The 26,716-nt window shown below is 46.5% G+C and overlaps 1 protein-coding gene across 3 annotated transcripts in view; it reads left to right on the plus strand.

Annotated features, from left to right (window-relative positions):
• Positions 1-26,716, plus strand: part of AGK (acylglycerol kinase) — a 91,615-nt gene that overhangs the window by 44,472 nt on the left and 20,427 nt on the right. For 2 of the 3 annotated variants that reach the window (XM_068272993.1, XM_068272992.1), the window contains exons 6-9: positions 11,547-11,639; positions 15,011-15,043; positions 19,264-19,358; positions 24,609-24,678. In XM_068272993.1, coding sequence (XP_068129094.1) covers positions 11,547-11,639; positions 15,011-15,043; positions 19,264-19,358; positions 24,609-24,678 — 291 coding nt within the window. Of the gene's footprint in view, positions 1-5,436; positions 5,565-11,546; positions 11,640-15,010; positions 15,044-19,263; positions 19,359-24,608; positions 24,679-26,716 lie in introns of all 3 variants that reach the window. The other variant, XM_068272994.1, reaches the window with a different exon arrangement.

Below are 26,716 nucleotides of genomic sequence, written 5' to 3' on the forward strand. Positions count from 1 at the left end.
TTAAAGGACAACTGTAGTGAGAGGTACTGTATATGGAGACTACCATATTTATTTCCCTATACCTATTGCCTGGCTATCTTACTGATCCTCTGCCTCTTATACTTTTAGCTAAATACCCTGATCAAGCATGCAGCATTTTTAGTCAAATCTGGCAATATTAGTTACATGCTTGTTTCTAGTGTGAATCAGACACTAGTACAGCCATAGAGATCAGCAGGACTGCCAGGGAACTGGTGTTGTTTAACAGGAAATAAATATGGCAGCCTCCATATCTTTCTCACTTCAGGTGTCCTTTAAGGCCTTCTTCATGAGAGTATTGTGGGAGAGGGATGTCATCTGTTACACAAAAACTATACATGCAGAGTCGGGGAACACAAGCCAAGTATGGGGTACATCAAAAGATAGATGTATTATGGTAGTTTTTTTTTTTTTTTTTTTTATTAAAAAGACTAATAGGTGAAAACTAATAAACTGTGTGTATTTTTTTTTCTTATTTTTCCCTTTAAATGCATAGGAAATAAAATAATTTCTTCAGGGGGAAAAACACCCAAAGAAAGTTGTTTGTCATGAAAAAAACAACGTATATGCTACTAAGGTGTCATAAGTAGTGATAAAGTTATAGCAAAATAGGGAGATAGAACAGCTCTGGTCCTTAAAGAGGAACTGTAACGACAAAACGGCCCCTGGGGGGTACTCACCTCGGGTGGGGGAAGCCTCAGGATCCTAATGAGGCTTCCCACGCCGTCCTGCGTCCCTCGGGGGTCTCGCTGTAGCCCTCCGTACAGCCGTGACGCAATATTTACCTTCCTGGCTCCTGCGCAGGCGCTCTGATGCCTCTCGGCGCCGAAGTAGGCGGAAATACCCGATCGCCGTCGGGGCTGCTCTACTGCGCAGGCGCAAGTTTCCGGCGCCTGCGCAGTAGAGCGGACCCGACGGAGATCGGGTATTTCCGTCTATTTCCGTGCCGAAAGTCGCCACAGCGCCCCCGCTGGAGCCAGCAAAGGTAAATATTGAACTGACAGTCGGCACAGTCGCCGGCTGTTCGGAGGGCTGCGGCGAGACCCCCGTGGGACAGAGGACGGCGTGGGAAGCCTCATTAGGATCCGGAGGCTTCCCCCACCCGAGGTGAGTACCCCCCAGGGGACGTTTTTGTTGTTACAGAGTCTCTTTAAAGAGAACCGGAAGCGGAAATAAACGTATGAGATAATGAATTGAATGTGTGGTACAGCTAAGAAATAGAACATTAGTAGCAAAGAAAAAAAAGTCTTTTTTTTTTTTTCCAGTACAGAAAGACTTTAAAAAAAAAAACACTTATTCATACTTGTTCTAGATTCTGGTTGATTGGCCTTATTCAGGTCAATTTGTTCCTTTTTTTTTCTTTCCCCTTTCTACCTTTCTTTTTTTTTTCTTATACTAAGTTAAATCCTAATTTGCTGTTGTTTTATTCTCTGTTCACCATAGATCTAAGATAGGTGAACAGAAAATACTGTTTTTTTCAGCTTATGACTCAAGTTCTTACTGGAATAAAACATTGAAGGCTTTGTAATTCCCTACTGACTACTGCATAACTCTGTAATTTGTTACACCTTCTAATAAAATGTTTTGAAAACAAAAAAACTTCAGTTGTTATCTATGCAAAAGAGCTTCTCTGAGCTCTTCCAACCACTGGGTTGAAAACGGTCCTGTTTTATAAAGCACTAAAACAGCTAAGAAACAGTGAGAGACAGCTTGAGATAAAGTTTTACTTCAGGAACGTTCAAAGGGTCGTTATTTCAGCTTTGTTTTATAGCTTTAAAGACAGAGTGTGGTTTCTAAACTGCAAATATGACAGTATGATCAATGTTCTAAAAAAAAGCTTTATAACTGAAAATCAAAATGAGACTATTTTCTTTGCTACTAATGTTCTATTTTTTATCTGTACTACACATAGAATTCATTATGGCATACGTTTTTTCCACCTAACGCCGATTGGAGTAACGTCCTAGGGGCGTGTTTTGCAGGAGATTGAGTGCGCATCTCCACTTGGATGACGGGTCTCCGCTCCGTCATCAGTCTCCCAGCGGCGAATGCTGCTAGGAGACTGTTAGACGGCGAAACCACCGTCTATTTACACTGTACAGCGCTGCGATCTATGGCAGCACTGTACTGGTGACAGCTGTGTGACATGGCTGTCCCCCTGGGAGACATAAGAGTGATCAGCTATCATACTGTATGCTGATGCCTATGACAGCTGATCATGGTGATTGGCTGGCGGGGGGGAGGGGGGGGGGTGGGCCTTAAAAAAAAAAAAAATGGTCATTTATTAGAAAAATAAAGAAATAAATATTTATAAAAAAAAATGAACATCCTGGGAGCAATCATAGCCTACCAACAGAGAGCTCACCCGACCAACAGCCCGTGGTCATCAAGTGGTTAAAACTTGACCTGAAATGGCGCTGTAAGCTGGGGTGGTCCCATGAAACCACCCCAGCTTACAGCTTGCACCTGCATACCCTAGCGGTATATATAGGGTTACTGTGTTTTCTGCGCAGAACAGCTGAGCCTGTCTGACAAGCAAAGTAATAAGCGGACGATAATACTCTCTGTGAATCCTTTCAGAGAGCTGACACTTTTTATAAGGGATTAAAGCTGCGGCGCTGAGTGTCTCTCGTGTTCTCCAGTGCAGACCCACCTCACCTGTGTGATGAGTACATTTTCTTTTTCCTGTTTAAGCCCCCACCTGACTGCCACCCATTTAGCAGGTCACCGCGGTGTCTACGGACCTCGCATTTCAAGTCACCAAAGAAAATTGCGAGCGGATGGCGGGGAGAGGAGGTGGAATTGAAAATGCAATCAAGTGTTGCAGATTAATTAAAGCAGTTTTGAGCAGCCTCCCCGCTCCAAAATTAGAAGAGTCTTTCTGTGCGGCTGCCGTGAATCTTAAGCAGGGAGGGCTGCGGATCGGGGAGAGGACAGGCGGGTTTAACCCTCTCTGGGCTGCTTGGATGAGGGCCAGGGTGTTGCCCCATCACTGCAGACAGACAAGGGCAAATCTTTCATCACTTTAGAGAAAATAGAAAGAAAAAAACATGGCTTGTTTTCCAAACTGATGCCTGTAGAGGCTTAAAGCAGACCTGAACTTCCTCACTACTCTAAAAGATACGCAACAGCATAATAACCTTTAAAGAAAAAAACATGTCTTTGTTACAGCTGATACAAATCCTAAAGTAAATTTGCACTGTTTCTACTTCCTGATTCATGGAAGCAGAGATCTTGTTAGCATCCTGTGCTTTCAAATGAGCTTATCTGCCATCTCTGCCATGGCAGTCATGTGACACAGGGGAGTGATCAAGTTACAACTTGTGATTGGTCACAGATGAGGGGGAATTAGAAAGGCTAAAGACTCTAAATACATACAGGGTGCATTTCTCTAGGTTTTCCTTCTGTCCTGTGCAAGAGTTCAAGTCCACTTTAAAGTGACCCAGCAAAAAAAAAAAAAGTTAGATGCCTATATAAGGGGAAGACCTTGAATCCCATACAGCCTTTTAGGTCTACTGTCCGTGTTATCTTTCCCCGCCTCCCCTCCCGGTGAAATGATTTCACCCGAAGGTCGAATACGTCTTTGCCCCTCCTCAGTACTCATGTCCAAGAGTACTTCTGAAGATGAGCGCATGTATATTTAACCCCAGACGTGAGGACTTTCGGAGGCTAATTGCAAAAGAACGAGGAGGCTGAGGAGAATGGTGTGGGAGCGATAAGCCTGGAGGGGGCACCAAGTGTCTATATTTTTTTCTTAAGTCCCCATCTTAGTTTTACTTTAAAGGTTTGTACACACCTTTTGTCAGATGTTGCCCCTCAGGGATCAGGAGCTGATCCCCCTTTGGCGACATCACTGGGCCGGGCTGCAAACACGTGTATCAGCTGTGTAGCTGACGATGCGCTCTGTTGCTAAGCAGGGGGATGACGAAGGGACAATGAGCGACGCGCGGATGACCTCACGCAACTGCGGGGGAGTGACGCGAACCATGGGATTGGCATCGCTGAAGGTGAGTATATCTACCAGGCGGAGGAGTGGTGTAGATGGGGGATCAGCCGGGGTGGAGGGTTAGTTGATCCGCTGGGTGGAGCACCTGCGAGTTAGGGGGTCGAGAACCACAGTACACTGTATACTTAATTATTGACTGAGGCAGTCGTTATCGGCTGCCTCAGCCGACTTAAATCAGGCGTGTGTACATGCCTTAAAGTCAGCTGAGGTAGTCGATAACAACTGTCTCAGCCAATAATCCGGCATGTACAGAGGCTCGCAACCCCCAACCTGCAAACGATCTGGCCAGTGGATCAACTTACCCCCATTGTTGACGCCACGCATACACTGCGCCATCGTCCCCTCGCTGCAATACGTCTGTGTGCGGCCCGGCCCAGCGATGTCGCCCAAGGGGATTAGGTCCTGATCCCTGAAGGGTGATATCCATCATAGGTGTGTATGCACCTCAACAGTTAGGCCATGTACACAGTGGTGTGTTGTGGTGCGGCGTAACGGCCGCTCTGCTGCGCAGCAGTGTACCACCCTTTGCGACAGTCACAGTGTGACGGGTGCGTTGCGGCATTGTAATGCACTGCATGCAGTGCGTTACAACAAGACGTGCGAATTAACAGTGACATTTAAGCATACTTTTCATTGACTGTATGCTTCACTGTATCCTACGGTAGGTAGGTGCATGTAACGTGTTACCACTCTTTTGATCAGTTGTGTTCCTGATGTTACAGGGAACACAATGGCCACAGTGTATTATGTTGGTCTGGTTTTCAATCTATAGTTCAGTTCCAATTTAAAGAAGAACTAAACTGAAAATAAAATGTCAAAATAACCATACACAGGTCATACTTACCTCCTGTGTAGTCTACTCCTCAATCTCCTTCTCCTCTCCTGTGTCCCATTTGTCCACTGTAATCACTGGAATTCTCTGTCTTCCATTTTAAAAATGGCCATTACCCCATAACAGCTTCCTGGTCAGCACACTTTTAAACTGTAATATCACCCACTTGAGCCATAGGGAAACATGGACATTACCTTGTACATTCAGTTGTAACGGACAGCTGCTGATATATAACTGACAGCAACTGGTATATTTCAGTTCTGTTAAAATCTTGTCAGAACTGGAAGGGATCACTGTAAGAAGAAAATGGTGAGCTTCTGAGAGGAACTGACGGTGAGGTTAGTATGGAATATTCATTTGCAGCTACATCATGTATTTATTTTAAATAATTTCACTCGCTTCAGGTTCCATTTAATGAGACTCTGTAACAAAATTTTCAGCCTTATTTCTTCTATTCTATAAGTTCCTATACCTGTTCTAATGTGGTCTGTCTTACTGCAGCCTTTCCTAGTTGCACAGTGGCTGTATCATCTCTGTTATATAGGTAATCTAACCTTCTTTCTTTTGATGGCTTTGTCAGGCTCAGGCACTCAGGCTGGAATGTGCAGCTCTGCTTGTGATAGGGAGAAGCTATACACACCCTCTCCACGCCCCCTGCAGCCTCTGTGTGAGTCACAGACTGAGCTGTTCTCAGCCTATCACACTCTGGTTAGCAGACATGTTTTTTTGTTTGTAAACACTGCCTAAAACTGTTAATTACAAGCCAGGATTGCAGCAGAGAGTGGCAGAAACAGCTCAGAGAGGCCCAGGAGAATATAATGAATAGAATGGTATGCTTTTTATTGTAAGAATTTTAGAGTACAGATTCTCTTTAAGGTGAAAAATAAGTAATCTTTGTGAATCACCCCCACTGACTGTGTAAACACTGCCTAGGCTGGTCTTTAATATATACAGATAGACTGAGGGGAAGAGGCGGCCAGACAGCGATGAGGTTTTCAGCTGAACCTTATTGTGCTGCAGAGCGTGCAGCCACCCGTCACACAGCCTCCAGTGCGGCACAAGTGGTACAGGTGTCCTGGGTGCGTCAGCCTGACATCGTCTCTCTGAAATGCTTTGACAGGTCACAACGAGAAGCTGTGATTATCGCGGCGGCTGCTAATTGCCAGCAAGCTATTTTCAGTCTGGCAGATTTTTGATGATGATGTATAAATAGCGGTGACAGGGTTCAGAGTCTCGCGGAAGGCACAGTGAAAGGGTGGAAACAATGGCCTTTGTCTGCCGTGCCTTTCTCGGGCACAAAACGTGAAAGGGTGACAAAGGCCGACCTGTCAGCTATGTTGTGATTTTCCCATTTGCCGGCCTTCTTCTCATGGACATATTCCTAATGAAAAATGCTTTGCTGACTTCAGGATTTTAAAGAGTACCTGTAGGAGAAATCATGCACTAAAGACAGCTGATAGCAAAGTGTGTGAGTATACTGCACCTGTCTGAAACTAGCATTGGTAATAATCTGAGTCCTCATTCTTAAAGAGAAACTCCGACCAAGAATTGAACTTTATCCCAATCAGTAGCTGATACCCCCTTTTACATGAGAAATCATTCCATTTCACAAACAGACCATCAGGGGGCGCTGTATGGCTGATATTGTGGTGAAACCCCTCCCACAAAGAAATTCTGACTACGTACTCTTGGCAGTTTCCTGTCTGTGAACCCTGTTGCATTGTAGGAAATAGCTGAGGCGGTGGCATCCATTACCTTCTAGTCATAGTGTCCTTATCTTATATGAAATGGTAAGCTTTCGGTTAGTTGCAAGGTTGTTTACTGTAGCTAAGAAAAAAACTTCCCACAATCCCGCTGGCACTGCATAGTTCCTGCAGGTAGGCAAAGGCACCCATATCAGTTTAGGGGAACATACTGGGACCTATTTTAGTTTTTTAAAAAAAGGGGTGCGGGGGTGGGCTTACATATATTTTTCAGGCACCAACTTTTTATTGGCAATTTTTTATTTGTGGTGTTACATCCCCCTTTAAACTCATTTACAATTCAACTTTATGTCTTAGGAAAGGCTGTTTGTGCTTGACTTGCCTCTCATCACTATATAGGGCTTTTCCTGGCATCAGAGTGTGCCTCATCCCCTGCCTGAACTCAGTAGTGACCATAGACTTTAACCTCTTGAGGACCACGGTCTTAAACCGCCCTGGTGACCAGGCCATTTTTTTTACAAAACAGGTCCCAGTATGTCCCCCAAAACTGATCTTGGTGCCTTTGCCTACCTGCAGGAACTATGCAGTGCCAGCGGGATTGTGGTTTTTTTATTTTTAGATACAGTAAATAACCTTGCAACTAACAGAAAACTTACGGTTTCATATAAGATAAGGACACTATGATCAGAAGGTACCGTAATTGATATTGCAGCGCTGTACAGTGTTATTAGATGGCGGTTTCGCCATCTAACAGTCTCCTAATGGCGATCGCTGCTGGGAGGATGATGACGGAGCGCGCATCGGCGTGCGCAGTCCCCTGCAATCTACGCCCCTAGCCTTCATGCCAATTGGCGTGGAGTGGTCCTGGGGCTGCCGCTCTGCTCACGCCGATTGGCATTGAGCAGTCTTTTAGTGGTTATGGAGTATATACACTAACAATGCATGTCCCCCATCAGGGATCAGGACCTGATCCCTTTGGGTGACATCGCTGGGTCGGGCGGCACACATGCGGGGAGCAGTGCAAACGATGGGATCAGCAATGCTGAGGTTGAGTAGATGCGCCCGGCGGATCGCTCGCAGGTCAGGGGTCGTCAGCTGCCGTACACATGCTTGATTGTTAGCGGAGGTGGTCGTGATCAGTCACCTCAGCCGACTTAAAGAGGAACTTCAGTGAAAATAATGTAATCAAAAAAGTGCTTCGTTTTTACAATAATTATGTATAAATGACTTAGTCGGTATTTGCTCATTGTAAAATCTTTCCTCTCCCTGATTTACATTCTGATATTTATCACATGGTGACATTTTTACTGCTGGCAGGTGATGTCACTGGAAGGAGATACAGCTTGATTTTTTTTGGCAGTTGGAAACAGCTGTTATTTCCCACAATGCAACAAGGCTCCCACAGTGTGATGTCAGGACCTCAGAGCTGTGAGGCACTGATATCACATGTGGGAGGGGTTTCACTACAATATCAGCCACACAGAGCCATCTGATGATCCGTTTGACAAAAGGTAAAGATTTCTCATGTAAAAGGGGGTATCAGCTACTGATTGGGATGAAGTTCAGTTTTTTTGGGTTACAGTTTCTCTCTAAGTCGGGCATGTGTACGAGGATTTATACTTTGTTGGATGGAAACATCAGATATCAGCTGTTTTGTCCAACCATCTGCTGAACACATACTAAAGCCTTGTACATGCCGGAGGGTCCTAGGCTGAGGTGGCCAGTCCGGACTGAATCTAGCATGCGTATGTTGGCTTTGATGCACCCTGAGAGTTCTGGAGTTCCAGATTGTTCTCCTCCTTACACCTCCTGCTGGAAGCCACTCCGTCATTCTGTTGTCCATCCTCCTCCCTCCATTACAACAGGACACATTTCTAGGTTACTAGTTAGCGATGCATCTGTACCGCATTTGTCCCCAAACTGTCACCCAAGAGATCGAGTCACCATACCTCCAGGCGATAGTAAATCTGTGTGTGTGTGTGTGTGTGTGTGTGTGTGTGTGTGCACACCTCAATATTTCCAGCCAAGGATCATTAGGGTGTCACATAACCATGACAACCTGCAATGCTGACTGAAATTTCATGGACCTGTCTGGGCCACTATGCCATGCTTCAGCAGTCTGCAGGGTCTATTGGAACACCTAATGTAGGCAGACTTAAAGTGAACCAGAGACGAAACGCCCTCATGTATTTTAACATATATATATATATCAGTGGGAACATTAGAGAAAACACCTACCCTGCTCTCCGTTTCATCCTTCACTGCTCAGCCTGCTTGTTAGCAGCCCTGATAAAATTCCTGACTGAGCATTCAGTCTGGCTTTGCCCAGGAATCATTATAGCTGAGTCATTATAGCAGAGCCAGAAGGGGGCAGGCTTGGGCTTGAAAAGACATCAGAGAAGACAGACTCAGCTATAATGATTCCTGAGCAAAGCCAGACTGAATGTCCAGTCCGGGATTTTACCAGGGCTGCTAACAAGCAAGCTGAGCAGTGAAGAATGAAACAGAGAGCAGGGTAGGTGTTTTCTCTTATGTTCCCACTGATATATATGGTAAAATACATGACGGTGCTTCGTGTCTGGTTCACTTTAAAGATGAACTCCAGTAAACATAATGTATTAAAAAAAAAGTAAATCATTTATACATAATTATTGTAACAATGAAGCAGTCAGTGCAGGCTCATTGTAAAATCTTTCCTCTCCCTGATTTACATTCTGACATTTATCACATGGTGACATTTTTACTGCTGGCAGGTGATGTCACTGGAAGGAGATGGTGCTTGCTTTTTTGGCAATTGGAAACAGCTGTTATTTCCCACAATGCAACAAGGCTCCTACAGTGTAATGTCAGGACCTCAGAGCTGTGAGGCGCTGACATCACACTGATCTTTCCTCTCCCTGATTTACATTCTGACATTTATCACATGGTGACATTTTTACTGCTGGCAGGTGATGTCACTGGAAGCAGATGGTGCTTGCTTTTTTGGCAATTGGAAACAGCTGTTATTTCCCACAATGCAACAAGGCTCCTACAGTGTAATGTCAGGACCTCAGAGCTGTGAGGCGCTGACATCACACTGTGGGAGGGGTTTCACTACATAACCATCCATACATGGCCCCCTAATGAACAGTTTGAGAAAAGGAATAGATTTCTTGTGGGAAAGGGGGTATCAGCTACTGATTGGGATGAAGTTCAATTTTTGGTTACGGTTTCTCTTGAACTGCACCTATTCGAGTGCTGGCTACTATTACCCATTGGGTCCCTGTGTACATATGAGAAGGCGGAGATGGAGGCGGTTCTGAGAGTGTGGGCAAAGAGAGTGAAGGGAGCAAAAACTGAGCCATGCGGGTCGATTGGGGATGACAAAAAAATTAGTGTGCGCATGCAGGTTTTGTACAAGGAGAAGTGCGAAGGCGTGGCTGGAGAAAGTAATGGGCAGAAAGTAACACACCTGAAACAAGCATGTGAGTAATCCAGGCATACTTCAATCAGAAACATCCACATGCTTGTTCAGGGTCTGTAGCTAAAAGCATAAGAGGCAATTTGCATTCTTTAAAAAGAGATACAAATGTCAGCCTCCATATCCCTCTCACTTCAGATTTCCTATAAAGGATAAGTGTACCGTAAGGGCCAGTTATCCCTTCCTCCCCTGATGTACAGAAAAGCTGTAAATGGAACTCCCTACCAGGAATGTACCATCAGTTATAATTATTGCAGCCTCTGAGTCCCCACTCTGCACTCCTATACACAGGCGCTAGCGGCTCCTTTGCTGTGCATATGCCAGCTCATTTATAGGCCCAGCGGGTTGTAACACATTAGTACCATAGGCTGTAGTAGAACATGCTGTGTTTGGAAAACCGCAGAGCAGACCAGAAACAGCGCACTTGTGTACAAAAGCTCTCAATGCCTTTTACTGCTCTGCCTGACTGTCCCTCATTCCTTCTGGGGCCTTGTATTGCTCCCCTATACCTTTACAAGTGACATTATTGCATCACGTAAGGTGAAGTGCCCATGCTGTCCAGCTGCTGGGACTTCCATACCACCCTCTGCTTCAATATAGTGAGCTTGGCAGCAATCAACTTTTCTGTTCCATTGTGAACCGAGCCTAACACTATACCAAGGCCACCAGTGTCACATCATTGATGGTTCTATTTATACAAGTTATAAAGTTTGTTCTTGAATCCTGGCTAGTGGAAGCCTAAGGGCTGGTTCAGACGGACGCTTGCGGAGCGTTTACCGCAAGCGTTCGGACCGTCGCGGTAAACGCTCCCATTCAAGTGAATGGGAGCGTTTACACCGAGCTTTTGCGCGCTTTTACCCGAACGTGGCGTTCGGGTCCCGATTTTCGCGAGCGTTCGGGCTGCCCCTGGAAGCAACATGTAGCTTCCAGGGAGCGGCCAACCGCGATGGCTAATGTTCCCCTACGGGGAAAAAAAAACGCGACCGCATCACGACGCGACCGAAGGCTACTGGAAGCCTGACCGCGCAGCCGCCGCAACGCCCCCAGACGCGACGCTACGCAGACGTCCGTCTGAACCAGCCCTAAAACAGACCGGTGGCATCGCTCTACTAGTTACAGCAGACCTGAACATATGACACTAGCTCATTACCTGCTGAGAAGTGAGAATTAGACGGGCTGTTCTCTATAAACACATACAGGGTGGATTTCTCTGTGTTCTCCTCTCCTGTGCAGGAGTTCGGGTCCGCTTTCAAAATTGTTGTAACATATTTGTCTGCAGACCAAGCCACTACAATATTGCTGGATGTTTTTTGAAAATAAGCAAACTAAAGGACAGTGTTATTGTTTTTACTAAGTCCCCCCCCATTGTACTCCATTGGTCAAGCAGTGATGTGGTGCTCATAGTTAATTCTTTTCCATGATTATTACTGATTGATTACACTGACAGTCCCTCACTCCAACACTTCATACTGTGTGGGAAGCCATAGTTGTTTTTGCATCTGACTTCACAAATGATTCCTCTTACAGACAGACTATGAAGGTCAGGCCAAGAAGCTGCTAGAGCTGATGGAGAGCACAGATCTTATCATTGTAGCCGGAGGAGATGGGACTCTGCAAGAGGTAAGCAGTTAAGTCTTCTTCCAATATAACTTCATTTTGTTTTGCAGGATGTATCCTCTTGTTCCTCTGTTTTGGTTCTGTGTCTCAGCCTGTGGCGCAGCGAGAGAGGTTGCCACCGTAACAGGGCCCCAGGATCTGAGGTGCCCACATTAAGCCCTCCTTCAGTCACTGCATTAGCTTTTTATTGGTGCCACCACACTCATAAAAAGCTGATGCAGTGACTGAATATTTTACCGATATTTTACTATTAGACAAACCAGCCACCATTCTTACTTAACCCCCTTGGCGTTAGGATTCCTTCCGGATTTTAGGCTCTAAAAGCGGTGCAATTTTTTTGCACCCTTTCAGACCCTAAAACCCGGAAAAAATCATGCTGCCAGGGAGATCTGCAGCAGCCCAGCAATCTCTCACCTCCCTGGCTCCCGCACTGCAGTTATGCCTCCATCCTCCGGGTGGCGCTGCAACTCTAAAGTGAGATTGCCGGCTGTCGTCATGACGACAGTCTGCGATCTCACCAGGAGGAAGCAGAGCCCCGGAGGAGAGGAAGAAGAATGCCGGCCGACGTCGGGATCCCCGGGAGGTATGTAGAAACGCTCCTGCTGCGCGCATTGCTCTGCATACAGCCTCCGGCGGCTACCCCGAGCAGAGGTCAGGATAACCGCTCTTAGCTGCGGTTTTCCGCCACGACCCTAGCTCGGGATAACCGCCTAGGAGTTTAAAGTGTAACTGAGACAAGAAGTGTCTCTGGTATAATACTTACCAGGGGCTTCCTTAACCAGTTTATCCACCACTACCGTATATCTACTTCCTCTGTGACTTCATCTAAGCCACGAGTCAGTAGATATACGTCTTGTAGCAGAAGCAGTGCTGTGCAGGGTTGGGCTTGCTCCTGTGCACATTTCTGGCAGTATCTGATGCAGCACTAATTGGTGAACGGGAAGATATGTTTCCTGAGCCAATGAGATTGATTTTTACCATAAAAAATACTTTTGTTTAAAAAAAAACACTCTGTAGCATTATTTCAGAATCCAATATCTTCACCCTAAATTGTGACAGGAACATAATCTAAGTGTTGTGATAAAAGGTAGAAATAGCCAAACAAAATGTGTGTGTTTTTATCTACAGTAGCCCTTTTTATTTTTAAACTGGAATTGGTAGACTGAGAATAATGTGTTTTTCTATTTTTTCCTATTTTTCACATGAAAATGCATAGAAAACAAAATTGTTCGAGGGAAAGAATGCCATACAATGAAAGCCTAGTTTGTCTTGGAAAAAAAGCAATATATATTTCATTTGGGTGTCATAAGTAGGGATAAAGTTATTACTGATTAATTAACACAGCTAAAATGTAAAAACTGCTCTGGTCCATAAGTGGGAAACAAGGTCTGGATGAGAAGTGGTTAACCCCCCCCCCCCCCCCCCCAATATTCACCTAATCTCCCTTTACGGCACCCGCTGTCTACTACAAACCTATATAGTGTCATATGTCATACATAAGTTACTACTCCCACATCTGTCGCCCCAACTCGCCACCTGGCTGCCTAATTACTGTTATTCAGCATTGGCATCAACTAGACCCCTGCCGAGCCATTTGCCCAAATCGCCACCTTTTTTTTTGTCCCAGCCCCCCTTCCCCCACCTATAGAGTCCCCTGAGTTTTGTTCCCCTAAAAGTGTATCCCTGGCTTTGTAGGCTCCCCTACAGTGTTTCAACAGATTTGTGATAATTGCCCACAAGTGGCAGAAGCACTGATCAAAGAGAGACTTCAGTTGACCTCAAAAGTGACTATTGACAGCAGTGACGGCCAGGAACCATAGTGACAGAGTTTGGAAATACACTGTGTCTCTTGAAGAGCTATCTGCTTCATGTTTCTACTAGAGTGGTTTGTGTGTTACTCATGCAGAAGAATGTCGGTTTGAGCTGGTAGATTGATAATTTACAATGCTTTAATTTTCTGGTCACTCTCATATGTTGTCTAATTTTTTCCAGTGTAAGCTAAAACAGGAAGTGATCACAGCAAATCTGAGCCTTATAGTCTATCACCTTTCCAAACCAATCACAATCTTCTTCATAAGTTCTGAAACAAACATTAGCCTCTACCTGTGGACCTTCCTCCTCCAACCTTCTGTGTATTCACTGATAATTCCTGCTTGCATCCTCAGAAGTTCAACAGTCGGTTGAAAGGGCTGGAGGGGTTGTGAAGTTGTGACAGGCAGAGGAAAGTACTGGGGGAAGGGGGATGGGGTTGTGAAGTTGTGGCAGGCAGAGGAAAGTACTGGGGGGGAGGGGGGGTTTGTGAAGTTGTGGCACGCAGAGGAAAGTACTAGCCCTAGCCTTCTAGACAAAAGTTGAGATTTACCTACCTGGAGGGTATTACAGCCCCCTGTAGTTTCTCAGATCCTTTGCTTTCCTCCCAGTCCACTGCCTTGTACCGCTGTCCCAGCATATGCTGTTCTGGCCCCATTTCTCTTTGATTGCGCTTCCGTGACTGTCAGCGTTTTGCGCATGCGCAGTTTGTAAAACTTGCAGCTGCACATGCGCAGAATGCTCCCGGGAGCACAGTCAAATAGGTGCACAGCGGAAGCCATGCATGTGCAGTAGCCTGCAACTGAGCCAGTCGCAAACTTTAGTTGGGGGCGCAGCCGCACAACGTTGCAAACCGGGAGGACAGTGAGGGACTGATAGATGGTCGGGGACTGGAAGAAGCCCCAGGTAAGTAAACCTCAACTTTTTTTCCACCCTTAATGGACAAGGAAAAAGTTAATCTTTACTTGCCAGGGGCTTCTTCTAGCCTATGTGGTCCCTGGTTGCAGTTCTGCTGCCCTCCAGTGCACCGCTCACCCAGATCATGAACCACAGTGGTGGTCACTGTCTTCTGCGCATGCGTGGGCACGTCTGTGCACTTCTCTCAATCACGCTCCTGTAACTGGTAGCGGCACACCACTGGAGGACAGGGGAACCGCAGGGAGGGACCACATAGACTGCTAGAGGCTAGAAGAAGCCACGGGTAAGTAAAGATTAACTTTTCCCTTTCAGCTTGGTTGTCCTTTAAGATTCCCTTTAAGTGTAGTCAGCAGCAGAGGCTGCAGGTCCACTCTGAGTGAAATTAATGGACGTTATGTTCCGTCTCTAGCATCATGTTCTAAGCCGTTTCCCACGTATCGGCTTTGTAGTTAACGAACAGTTTTACAATCTGTACAATGAATATAAAGTTGTTATTGTTTCTCTCTCACTTGAAGAAGCAAGTCTGGAGCTCATTGTTGGCTGCGGCTTGCAGCGGATCCCTCAGTATTGTGCTGTATGAGTTACACACTGTTCCACATCTCAGTGTGATGCGCCAGACATAATGTGCCGTGTATTGTGTCTTGCAGGTCGTCACAGGTCTCCTCCGAAGGGCTGATCAGGTAATCATCTCCCACAAGGACATGTGGAAATGTACTTTGATGAAAGCTGTTGTCCGCTCGGCCCCCTCACTATGAGACACAGCTTCCGCTAACACCTCCAGAACTATTCCTTTATTCATCACTGTCTGGCCTCAGCCATTATTTTCTCTGTTTTCTTTCCAGCCGTTCCCCTGGGTTTTATATTAAAAAGGAACTATGGTCACCAAGTAAGCTGTGTCTAAAATGTAACATAAAATACAGTATATAGTAATGCTAAACTCATCTGTGTTTCAAAATGTATCCGAGGGATAAAAAGTTAACCTCCTTGGCAGGATGATTCTTCCCAGATTTCTTTTCTAAAATTATACTGCAAAGTACAGGCAGCCAAAGTGACCCACCCCCCTCTTTGTTTTTTAGGCAGTCGGAGAGTTACCACCCAAGTATAGGTAGCCAGAGTGTACACCCCTAGTTTAGGTAGCAAGACTGTGACCGCCATACAGGTAGCCATAATAATATGTGTAATATGTTTTCTATAGCTAGATCTCTTATCCAAGGATATTGGAATAGTGAGGAAATTTCCACCTTTGGTGAATAGAAGGGGGAAGTAGATAAGTTAAAGTCAATGGAAAGTCAAAAAACACAAACAGATACTTACCTAAGGAGAGGGAATGCTTTATAGAGCCATTCCACTCCTCTCACAGTCCCGGCAATCCAGCGCAGGCTCTCCTGGTGCCAGCATTCAACCAATCGGTCGAATACTGCTCTCTGCCGCCACAGGAGGCTTCGGAAGCCCGATCGTTCCCCAAGACGGGTGGCTCCATACTGCGCATGCGCTAGCGCGCTCTCTTGTGTGCTCATGCATGAGCTGTATGAAGCCGCCCGTCTTAGGGGGCACTCAGGCTTCCGAAGCCTCCTACGGTGGGGGATTCAAAGGAAGGAGCCAGTGCTGGAACTCAGGGACCGGGAGAGGAGCAGGAAGGCTCTATTGGACCCAGAGCCTTTCCTCTCCTTAGGTAAGTACAGTATATAGGTTTTTTTGTTTGTTTTGGTTTCCCATTAGCTTTAAGTTGGCATGAATCTCTTTGTATCTACAACAAAAAAAGATCAGAAAGAATTTGTGACCTCTTGGGAAGGTTGGATCTCCGTAGAGGATAAGCTATATCACCAGCAATACATGAAAGATAAGTTAGTGGCAATTAATGCATTATTACATTAATTATTATTATTGCATAATTACAAGCTCATAATGGCTCTCCCCACCTATCCTATCTCTCTCTCTCCTTTTTCTCTTTTATTTCTTTTCTTTCTATTAAAAATTGCAAACCATGATGTTAAGCCATGCCCATCACAAGAGCGTGTGTGCATGCGCAGTAGCACCTCTCCGCTCAGGTTCTGGCGGAAATAGCTGAGCGCCTACACATTAGAGCGGAGCCAATAGGGCTCGGCGGTTTCTACCGAAGCCTGTGCGGGAAGCCACTATTGCGCATGCACACAGTGGGAAAGAGGATTGTTATTTTTTTATTTTTTTGTCCTTGCGCTGGATCGGGGCTGACTCAGGAGGAAAGGGGAATCCTCATTAGGATCCAGAGGCTTCCCACTCCCGAGGTAATTATCCCCCAGGGGCTCTTGCCGTGCAGTCGTGCTTTACTTGTGATCCTGAAATATCGGTTTATTGCTGGATTTATCTCCCAGCATGCATCTCAGTTAACTGCCGTACAACTCATACTGTAACCCCATATTTTATAACATCTCCTTTCTTGCAGCACCCTGATAATGATTTGTTTTCACATTCCCAACTCATACACTACATTCTCCCACACAGTTTTTGTTATAAGTTCAAAGAGAAGTGACAGTACCTGGCACCAAATGCAGCAGGGCAGACACACCAGGACTGGGACCAGGACACAGAGCGTGCTCATCCAGAATCCTTGTAATCCAATCGAGTTGAAGAAAAAAGCGGGGCACCACTCCTTTAAAAGTCCCTTTATTCCGGTGGGGGAGACAGCAGGTACATGCAGTGGGGGTATCAAGTGCCTGAAAGCTGTTTCGCTGGGTTAAACCAGCTTCTTCAGAGGCAGTACGTACTGCCTCTGAAGAAGCTGGTTTAACCCAGCGAAACAGTTGTCAGGCACTTGATACCCCCACTGCATGTACCTGCTGTCTCCCCCACCGGAATAAAGGGACTTTTAAAGGAGTGGTGCCCCGCTTTTTTCTTCAACTCGACAGTTTTTGTTATATCCACACCCAAGCCGATGATAACAAACAGGTGATGGGACGTTTATTGTCATTATTATGCTGCATTTCTATAGCTCTGACACAGTATCCACAGTGCTTCGCAAGCAGGCCCAAAAGTGTGCCGGTAAAGGCCTTTGGCCAAAAGGTTGTGTTTCTTACTGCTATGGCACGATAAATGTTTTGCTATAATTGCACAAATCCAGGTTGAGACCCAGTCTTCCTTTCTACTTTTCCAAAAGTGTACTGGTTGGCCCAGCTGTCACTTCTCCCTTACTTCCCTTGCCCGTCATAGGTAGCTACAGGTGCCCCTCAGTATTAGGTAGCCAGAAGTACCCTCAATATTAAAGGAGAACTATAGTGAGAGGTACATGGAGGCTGCCATATTTATTTCCTTTTAAGCAATACCAGTTGCCTGGCTGTCCTGCTGATCCTCTGCCTCTAATACTTTTAGCCATAGACCCGAACAAGCATGCAGCATATCAGGTGTTTCTGATATTTTTGTCAGATCTGACAAGATTAGCTGCATGCTTGTTACTGGTGTGATTCACACTACTGCAGGTGGAAAGCTCAGCAGGGCTGCCAGGCAACTGGTTTTACTTGAAAGGAAATCAATATGACAGCCTCCATATACCTCTCACTACAGTTCTCCTTTAAGTAGCTAGAGGTGCCCCCAAGTATTAAGTAGCTAGAGCCAGCTCAGTATTAAGTAGCTAGAGGTGCCCCTGACCGAAGGGAGATCCTGTCAGTGGAATGCCAAGAATTGGGTGAGTCACCTCTCATTTACGCTCTGCTCGGGACACTAGGGAAGGGTAGTGAGCCGCCTTTCCATCATCAGGCGCCCGTAGGCACGTGCCTACAGTGCCTTATGGTAAATCCAGCCCTGTTCACAAGTCATGTCACTCAGTACTTCAGCAGGACTCGCAATGTACTATCTACAGCAGGGGTCTCAAACTCGCGGCCCGCGGGCCATTTGCGGCCCTCGATACAATATTTTGTGGCCCGTGCTGGCAAAAGCTTCCTTATAGTTCGCTTCAGTGCTCCCAAGTAATCCGCCGCATCCCCACCACTAAACAAGGGCTACAGAGCCCTCAAATCGCCCGGGGGGCAATCCGCCGGCATTTCCTGGAAGGGGCAGAGCTTTCAGCTTCAGCTCTGCCCCTCCTGACGTCAATCGCTGCCTCTCCCCGCCCCTCTCTGTGAAGGAAGAGTGAGAGGGGCGGGCAGAGGCGGTGATGCACCGCGATTGACGTCAGGAGGGGCAGAGCTGAAGCTGAAAGCTCTGCCCCTTCCAGGAAATGCCGGTGGATTGCCCCCCGGGCGATTTGAGGGCTCTGCAGCCCTCGTTTTGCGGTGGGGACACGGCGGATTACTTGTAATGGGAGCACTGAAGCGAACTATAAGGTAAAATAGGCAAAATCGTTCGCTTCAGTGTGAATTTGATTTTGAAGTAAAAACCAATGCTGGGTTGGGGCGGGCGGTAGCTGCTGATTGTGAAATCCCTCATGCGGCCCAGGCTCATCCTGACTTACCCCCAGGTAAATTGAGTTTGAGACCCCTGATCTACAGCCATTATTGGGGAATGACATTAAACCTACAACCTACAAGTACTGTATGTTTTGAGAATTTGGAAGGAAGCCAGGGCAAGCCTAAAAGATCACTTCAATGATACTGCAGTGGTACCGCTGCCATAGCGTTCCACTGTTGCAGCGCTTTTCCATTTGCCAGCGATTGGCAAAGCGTCACTAGTGAGCCCCGGGCCTTACTATCCTATGCATGAAAAATAATAAAGATGCAAGTTTCAGAAGTATCCTTTTCTTTTTATGTTTGTTAAAGCAAATTGAGTTCATGAAAGCCAGTGTGTGATCATCCCTGCTGCTCTCCTCCAGTTTCAAAATTATTAGGCACTAAAACTTGCACAGCTCCAGCTGCCATCCTGTGTCTGTTGCTGGCGCTCTTTCAGAATAGATATACTGTACAGCATACATTGTTATTATTTTATTTTATAGGCCTCCTTCAGTAAGATTCCCATCGGGTTTATCCCACTCGGTGCGACCAACACACTCAGTAAGACGCTTTACCCGCAGGCCGAGAATAAAGTCCAGTAAGTACAATTCCCTTCTCTGTTGCGGCATTTATTTATATGGGGCGGTCATTGAATAAAACTCTGTTAAAGGTCCGCTCACGCAAAGACAATGAAGAGAGAGCGCGTTGTCTGTTGGCTCCTCATTTCATTTGGCGATTCCAGTGACAATTTGCAGAAAAGGTGCCATGCCTTTTTAACCCTTGAGCAGCCAGATAAAGTAAAACTTTATTTGGCTGCAGCCTGCAGGGCCAAATTTTTCCTGCCACTTGGGAGGTGTGACTTCCCCAGCCTAGCAGGGCATGCAGAGCAGGCGGCAGGGATCTTATATAGTTACCTGTCTGGATGGTGGGATTGGCTTCTCCACCACGGCGGCAATGTAATCCCGACATGTCTTCTCAATTCCGATCACATGATAGGATGCATGATCAGGATCCAGGAAACCATATCAGCGTTACAGCGCCACATGTTGGTGGAAGAGGGGGAGTGAAAGAGTTTCTTCCATCACCCCTCTTCCACCACCGGGTGGGGCTGTAACACTGACAGAGTCTCCTGGCTCCTGATCACATGTCCTATTATGTGTTTGCGACCCGGAAGACCTGTCAGAATTCAGAGCCATGGGTGGAAGAAGAGAAGAAGCTGTCTGGAACAGGTAACTATAACTGCTCCCTGCCACCCTTTGCCGGCAGAGGTTTAGAATGCACAGCAGCTTTCAAACAAAAATGTAGTTTGAAGCTGCTAATGGGTTAATATACATACATAATCTTTCTGTCATATTTATTGATAAAAGAATAATGCTTTTTTACTCCTGTTTCATATGGCTGTGACATCACTAGAGACAAAGCTTTTCATGCAGGCCAACAGATCAGTGGCGTATCTAGAGGGTGTTGATAAAAAGCAACCTTATCTACTCAGAAGCACCGGAGGAAACAGAATTGATTTCAGAAACAAAGCGTTGTTTATTACACACGTGCGGCTTCTCTCTAATCACATGAGTCTGAGATAAGCCCAGCTCGACCAGAAGAGAAGTGAAGTTCCCGCGCAGCCCACCCCCCTTATAGTCCTCCTGTGTCTGTCTGGGCGTCTCCTTGGTGATGTCAGGTCAAAGGCGGTGTCATCAGTGAAAGTTGGTATCTGACCAGTAGAAGTTCAGAGTTCAGTGCTTTCTCCTTATATGTCTTTTCTGAAACCAAGCCTTCCTGGTGGTTCCTCATTCTGTGTAAGCCTCATGTCCAGACATAGAGTGGGCCCCATCCTCCAGACGTGCTCATTTCCTGAGGAGAGTAAAAATATCCTGCGACAGTTTGGTGTTCTTTTGAGCACATACATCAAATCAGTTCCCTGACCCTAGTTTCACTGACAGGCTGCCTTAAAAGGTATCACGACAGCTGCTTGAAACAGTAATACTAAGGTAACCCTTTAACACTTGCTAAGCTCGATGCACAAACACATATGCTTATATCCACAAGGGGTACAGGCATGGCTCATGCCATGGGCGCCAAAGCACCATGGACTGCCACTGTGCTGTGCAACCATGCCTACCCCCTCCTCCCTTGTGCTGCATTGCAGTACTGGGGGATACCTTTTACTAACTTTCCTGGGGGGGTACTTTTTTATACTAGGGGACACCTCTCATTACCTTTGCAAAGGGGGGGGGGCTTCTTATACTAGGAGACATCTCTAACTACCTATACTGAGAGGGCTAATTATACTGGGGGGAACATCTCTTACTACCTATACTGAGGGGGCACCTCCCACCACCTATACTGGGGGGGGGGGGGGGGGGAACTTATACTGAGGTGACGCCACTCACTCCCTATGTTAAAGGGGGCTATTAGTACTGGGGAGACACCTCTAATCACCTATTCTGGGAAGGCAACCTAAACTGGGGGGCTACCTATACTGAGTGGACTACCGCTGGCTACCTATACTAGGGACCACTGGGTACTTATACCGGGGCAGGGCCGGATTTACCATAAGGCATTGTAGGCCCGTGCCTACAGGTGCCTAAGGATGGAAAGGCGGCTCACTCCCCCTCCCCAAATTCCTCCCTCTATGCTTCCCTTTGCAGAGTCCAAAGCAAAGCATGAATGGCAGGTTACTCACCAAGCTATCTGCATTTCAGTGGTAAGATCTCCCTGCAGCTGAGGCCACCTCTGGCTACCTAATACTTGGAGGCACCTAGGGTGCCAGAACATCTATGCTCCTGTGGCTCCTGTGATGTAAATCCAGGCCTGACCGGGGGGGGGGGGGGGGAATTTCAGTGTTTGCCATAGGCACTATATTACCCAGATACTCCTCCGCAGCAGATGGGAGGACGATGTGTTCCCTATAATGTTTAAAGCCCCATACACACGCTAGATTAAACTTGACTGAGGCAGCCGATAACGACCACTTCTGCCGATAAGCCAGCAATATCCTGAAAAATGTATTACATTCTATTGTATGTAATGAAGCTGATCACATGCCCGGGCAAAACAATATCAAAACAAATAGGGCTATGTTTCCCTTTTCATGTAGCTGTTTTCTACTTCTTTTTACAACCACTATCTCCCCCCCCCCCCCCCCCCTCTGGTTTCCTGGCATTGTTGATCCATCGCCTCTCTGATCGCCCAGTCCTCGCAGTAAGCAATCTCTATAACCGATTACTGGCAGAGAGAGGGGAATTAACTTCTGGTGGTTTATAGCTCATAAATATGTCTTGGAGGTACTTGCCCGTCCGCCGTGCCGATAATGACTGTGAGGCTGCATGACGGAGCCTTCAGAGGTTTGTCAAATCACAATCTGCCTGTAAACTTTTAATTGGGGCTGTCTCATTCTCCTTGTCTGACCTATAGAGGAGCAGAGCCCCCGTTTTGTTCCAGCCTCAAAATAATTGTCTGGGACATTTTGCCGTTGTGAAGAGGGCCTTTTCCACCTGGGCTAATTGATGTTCATCTTTCCTGGAATTAAAGGTGCAGACTGCAGAAGGCCGCTATTATCCCGCAGCAGCGTACTTGAAAGGTGTTCGGGAGGGGGGGGTTGTTTGTTGGCGCTCCTGAAGACGGCTGCGTTGTCATTAAAGCCGAGGACGGAGGAGGAAACGTCTACAGCGTGCCGTGGAGCGCTGAGAATATTGCTTGTTATTTCTATGTAGCCGGGTGTCCCGCTGCTAGCTGTTGTCGGCTACAGAGGGAGTTTTAGCAAAGTCCTTGCTAATCAGCAATAATTGCGCATGGGAAGTGAAGCATAATGGATAATTAGGACAGCGGATTAGATCGATGTGAGGGTGTAATTTCCACCAAAAGTTTGGCTTTTTTAAAGCCCAATTTCATGTTTTGAATGTACCTCCTTCTCACATCTCCTCCATTAAATAGATGTGCCAAAGCTCCCTACAAAAAGCCCTCTCATACTCCCCAGGGCTAGACCTTTATTTGGGGCATACATGGCAAATTTGGCCCACAAGTGGTGCCCCCAATGTGTATTACAGTATTATATTTGCCCCGTGGGCATCTTAGTGCTGCGCCTATATGGCTAAGTGCTGAAGTGCTGACACTAGGAAGCCACATGGTGAAGGAAGAGGGTCCACTAGACACCAGGGAACTGTATAGGGGAGGGAGGGGGCCACTAGACACCAGGGAACAATATAGGAGAGTGAGGGGGCCACTAAACACCAGGAAATTGTATGGGGAGGGAGAGGGGCCACTAGACACAAGGAAACTGTATAGGGGAGAGAGGGGCACTAGAAACCAGGACACTGTATGTTGGAGGAAGGGGGGCCAGTAGACACCAGGAAACTGTATAGGTAGGGGGGGGGGGGGCAATAGAGATCAGGAAATCGTATAGGGGAGGGAGGGGGCCATTAGACACCAGGAAACTTTATAGGGGAGGAGGAGGGGGCGCTAGACACCAGGAAATGGTATGGGGGAGGGGGGGGGACTAGGCACCAGGAAACTATAATGGAGGGAGGGGGTGCAATAGACACCAGGAAGCTGTATAGGGTAGGGAGGGGGGCTGTAATATGCAAGCCCCCTAGGCAAGAAAAGAGTAAAGTTATTGGGTAAGTGATGTGTGCACAGTGCTCCTCTCCTAGAAGGTCCTGCAGTAGGCATGGGTCACTGCAGTGACATGGTAGCCCAAATCCACAAGACATTGGTAACGACTGTAAGCCCTGGCACCTGCAGAGAGAGAGAGAGAGAGAGAGAGAGTGTGTGTGTGTGTGTGTGTGTGTGTGTGTGTGTGTGTGTGTGTGTGTGTGTGTGTGTGTGTGTGTGTGTGTGTGTGTGTGTGTGTGTGTGTGTGTGTGTGTGTGTGTGTGTGTGTGTGTGTGTGTGTGTGTGTGTGTGTGTGTGTGTGTGTGTGTGTGTGTGTGTGTGTGTGTGTGTGTGTGTGTGTGTGTGTGTGTTTTGATGATGTAGTAGCAAAAGAATTTCTGTACCATGTTGGCCAATAAAATGATATAAAACAAAGTTTTGTTGAAGTAATATCTTTTTCATGGCTAACTGATGAAGTTTAGTTATGCAAGCCTTCAGGGAAACTGTCCTCTTCTTCAGGCATATTTCCAGATATTAGCTGAGGTAAAACACAGTAAGGGCTGGAACCCACTATAGTGATTTCTTGAGCGTTTAGCGAGCACTTTAATTCGCTTGTGCTTGCCCTAAACGCTCTGCCAATGTAAATAAATGTAAAAAATTCCACAGTAATGATTGCGATTAGCAAAATCGCAGTCGCAGGACATGCAGCATTTTGGGAGCGTTTGTGCTTCAATGCAAAGTATTGAAGCGCTGGCAAATCGCTCATGAATCGCTACTCATAGGGATTTGAGTGCGATTGCAAACTGTAAATAAAATTATGATACATTGAAAGGACCAATCAGAATTAAAATCGCTAATCGTAAATCACAACACAATCGCTGGCAAAAAGCTTACCTTTTTAAAATTGCTCCCAAAAGCGACGGAAAACGCTCATGAATTCGCTTACAAAACGCTAATTAAAAACACTAGCAATTTGCGATTTGTAGTGGGTTCCAGGCCTGAAAGTTAGTCATTAAGTGGCTATTTCCTCTGGGTGCGGCATTCACATCTGAATGGTGCTTCCGCAAGTCTGTAGACAAATAGGGATTTGGATGCGTCCAGCGCGCATCATTTTTCTTCCGCCCTCTAAGGTGTTACTTTTACAGAACTTTGTTTTACGTGATGATGATGATGCTGTAGGAATGAGGGTGTGTGCAGGTACATAGTTTATGAAGGTTTCTCTCGCTGATTTTGTATATTTGTTTTCTGTCTTTGCCAGAAACATCTCAGATGCCACACTCTCCATTCTCAAAGGGGAAACCATTCCTCTCGATGTGCTGCAAATAAAAGTAAGTGCTCCACAGAAGAACTGCAGAATGAGAGCTCTGGACTGTCCCAGTAGGCCAATGCAGAGGTATTTAGGCCCCTTGCACACTGGCATTGGGAACCTGCATCGTGTTTCATACGGCAAGGTGCTGTGAGTGCATTGGAAGTCAATGGAGCCTTTAGCTAATGTGGTGCGATGCGCCGGAAGCATCCGATCTGATGCGTAGTCTGCAGCGTGTTACTTCATGAACCACGCTTTGAACAGGGATCATGCAGTAATGCAAGTCAATGAGCAGCACAGGCAGTGTGCACGTCAGGAGCGCGGTGCGACGCATCTGCGCAGACTGACAGGAATCCTAGTGACGTACTTCCTGCCCAGCAGGGAGTACGTCACTGAGTGGGGGGGCGGGCCTATACATATGACCCAGTCGCCGTGGCGCAGGGTCATATGAAGCTTCATATCTGTGATACAGTGTTCGTGCTCCCAACGTGTACACTGCCTGCATCGCCCATTGACTTGCATTACTGTATGATCCATGCGTTAAGTGTATTGTGGCGCCATATAAATTATATACTGTATAGAATTCTTGGGGGGCAAGTAAAACTTGCACTTGGGCCTAAAGCTCCTTATCTACACCACAGAAACACATTAGTGAACATTGCTCGTGTGCAGCGTCTGGTGGTACTCCGTAGCGAACACTGTGGGGTATAGGCACAAACTGCTGGTAAAATGACCATGCGCACATGGCAACTTTAGCGGTTCAACGGCTGCAGCATTGTGTGCTTAACACAACTCGCGTTACCTGGGTATTGCACACTTATAGCATAGGTATTGCACCTAGGTATTGCACACTTCTCTAGTATAATTCATGTTAAACCAGCAATGCACGTATGGCCTAGGTAGTGCGAGTTGCTCTATGTGCGCAAGTCATGCTACATCAGATGTGTAAATTCCAGTGAAATTGCCGTGTGTTGAGTGTGCATGGTAATTTTACCAGTGTTTAGTGAATATTCCCTATATGTGGGTACAAACACTGCTCGGGGGCTGCCAGCGCTGGACCCCCGCGGCTGAAGAAGACGGGGAGAGTAAAATGCACTATAAATGACTTTTTTCCTATGTTGCTGTCACTTAAAGTAGATAATGGAAATCTGACAGGTTAGTCCATCTCCTCATGTGGGATTCTCAGTTACTTCTTTATTGAACAGCTGTTGTCCAGTCCAACTGCCAGAATAGTGTGCAAACAAGTAGGGTGGCTCTCATCTTTGTATAGATCCTTTCCAGTGAGCGCTTTTGTAAAGAATAAAGGAAATACTGAAAATCTTCCATGAGGAGATGGACTAGTCCAAAGCTTGTCAGTTCTGTGAGCTTTTTTTACTACCTACTGCAAGTCACAGCAACATACGGAAAAAAGTAACTTACATTGCATTTAACTCTGGGAGAAATGTTCATTTTATATGTATGTATTTTACATGTGACACTATTTAGTGACAGTGGTCCTTTAACAGCCAAGCAATGCTAGTTCCAGGGCTGAGGACATCTCAGCAACATCACATATAGAGTAATTCCTCTGCCACAGAACTATCCCTTCTTTCAGGAGTCTGAGGCTGGATAGCTGCCCCGGCTGTGACTGATGACAGCCGTCCTGACAGATTCCCTCTCAGCCCTTTTAGCTGCCTGGTAACAGTAAATTAGGTTAAATAATTGTGTTTATCCATCCAGCTCAGGCTTTTACTCAGTTCTAATTCCAATTCAATATATATAATAGTAGCCGTATTGATCCGCAGGAAGGTGAGTAAGAAAAGCCCAGAGAAAACAATCACGTCTCATTAGGTAAAATAAATGTGTTGTGACTGGATACACTGATCACTCGGGAGCCTGGATCCGGGGCCGATCTGTCACCGCGCACGCCGTCCTGCTCCCCTGCCGCCGCCGGCCCTTCCTCCTGTCAGAAACCGCAGAGGAGTCCCAGGCGGATATCAAAAAATGACTTTTCTCCGCGCGTTTTATTTCACGAGGCAGATCCGTAATCTGAACGGACAAATGACGTGACGGCGTACCGG

Source organism: Hyperolius riggenbachi, chromosome 3 (genome assembly GCF_040937935.1).
Source record: "Hyperolius riggenbachi isolate aHypRig1 chromosome 3, aHypRig1.pri, whole genome shotgun sequence".
NCBI lineage: Eukaryota > Metazoa > Chordata > Amphibia > Anura > Hyperoliidae > Hyperolius > Hyperolius riggenbachi.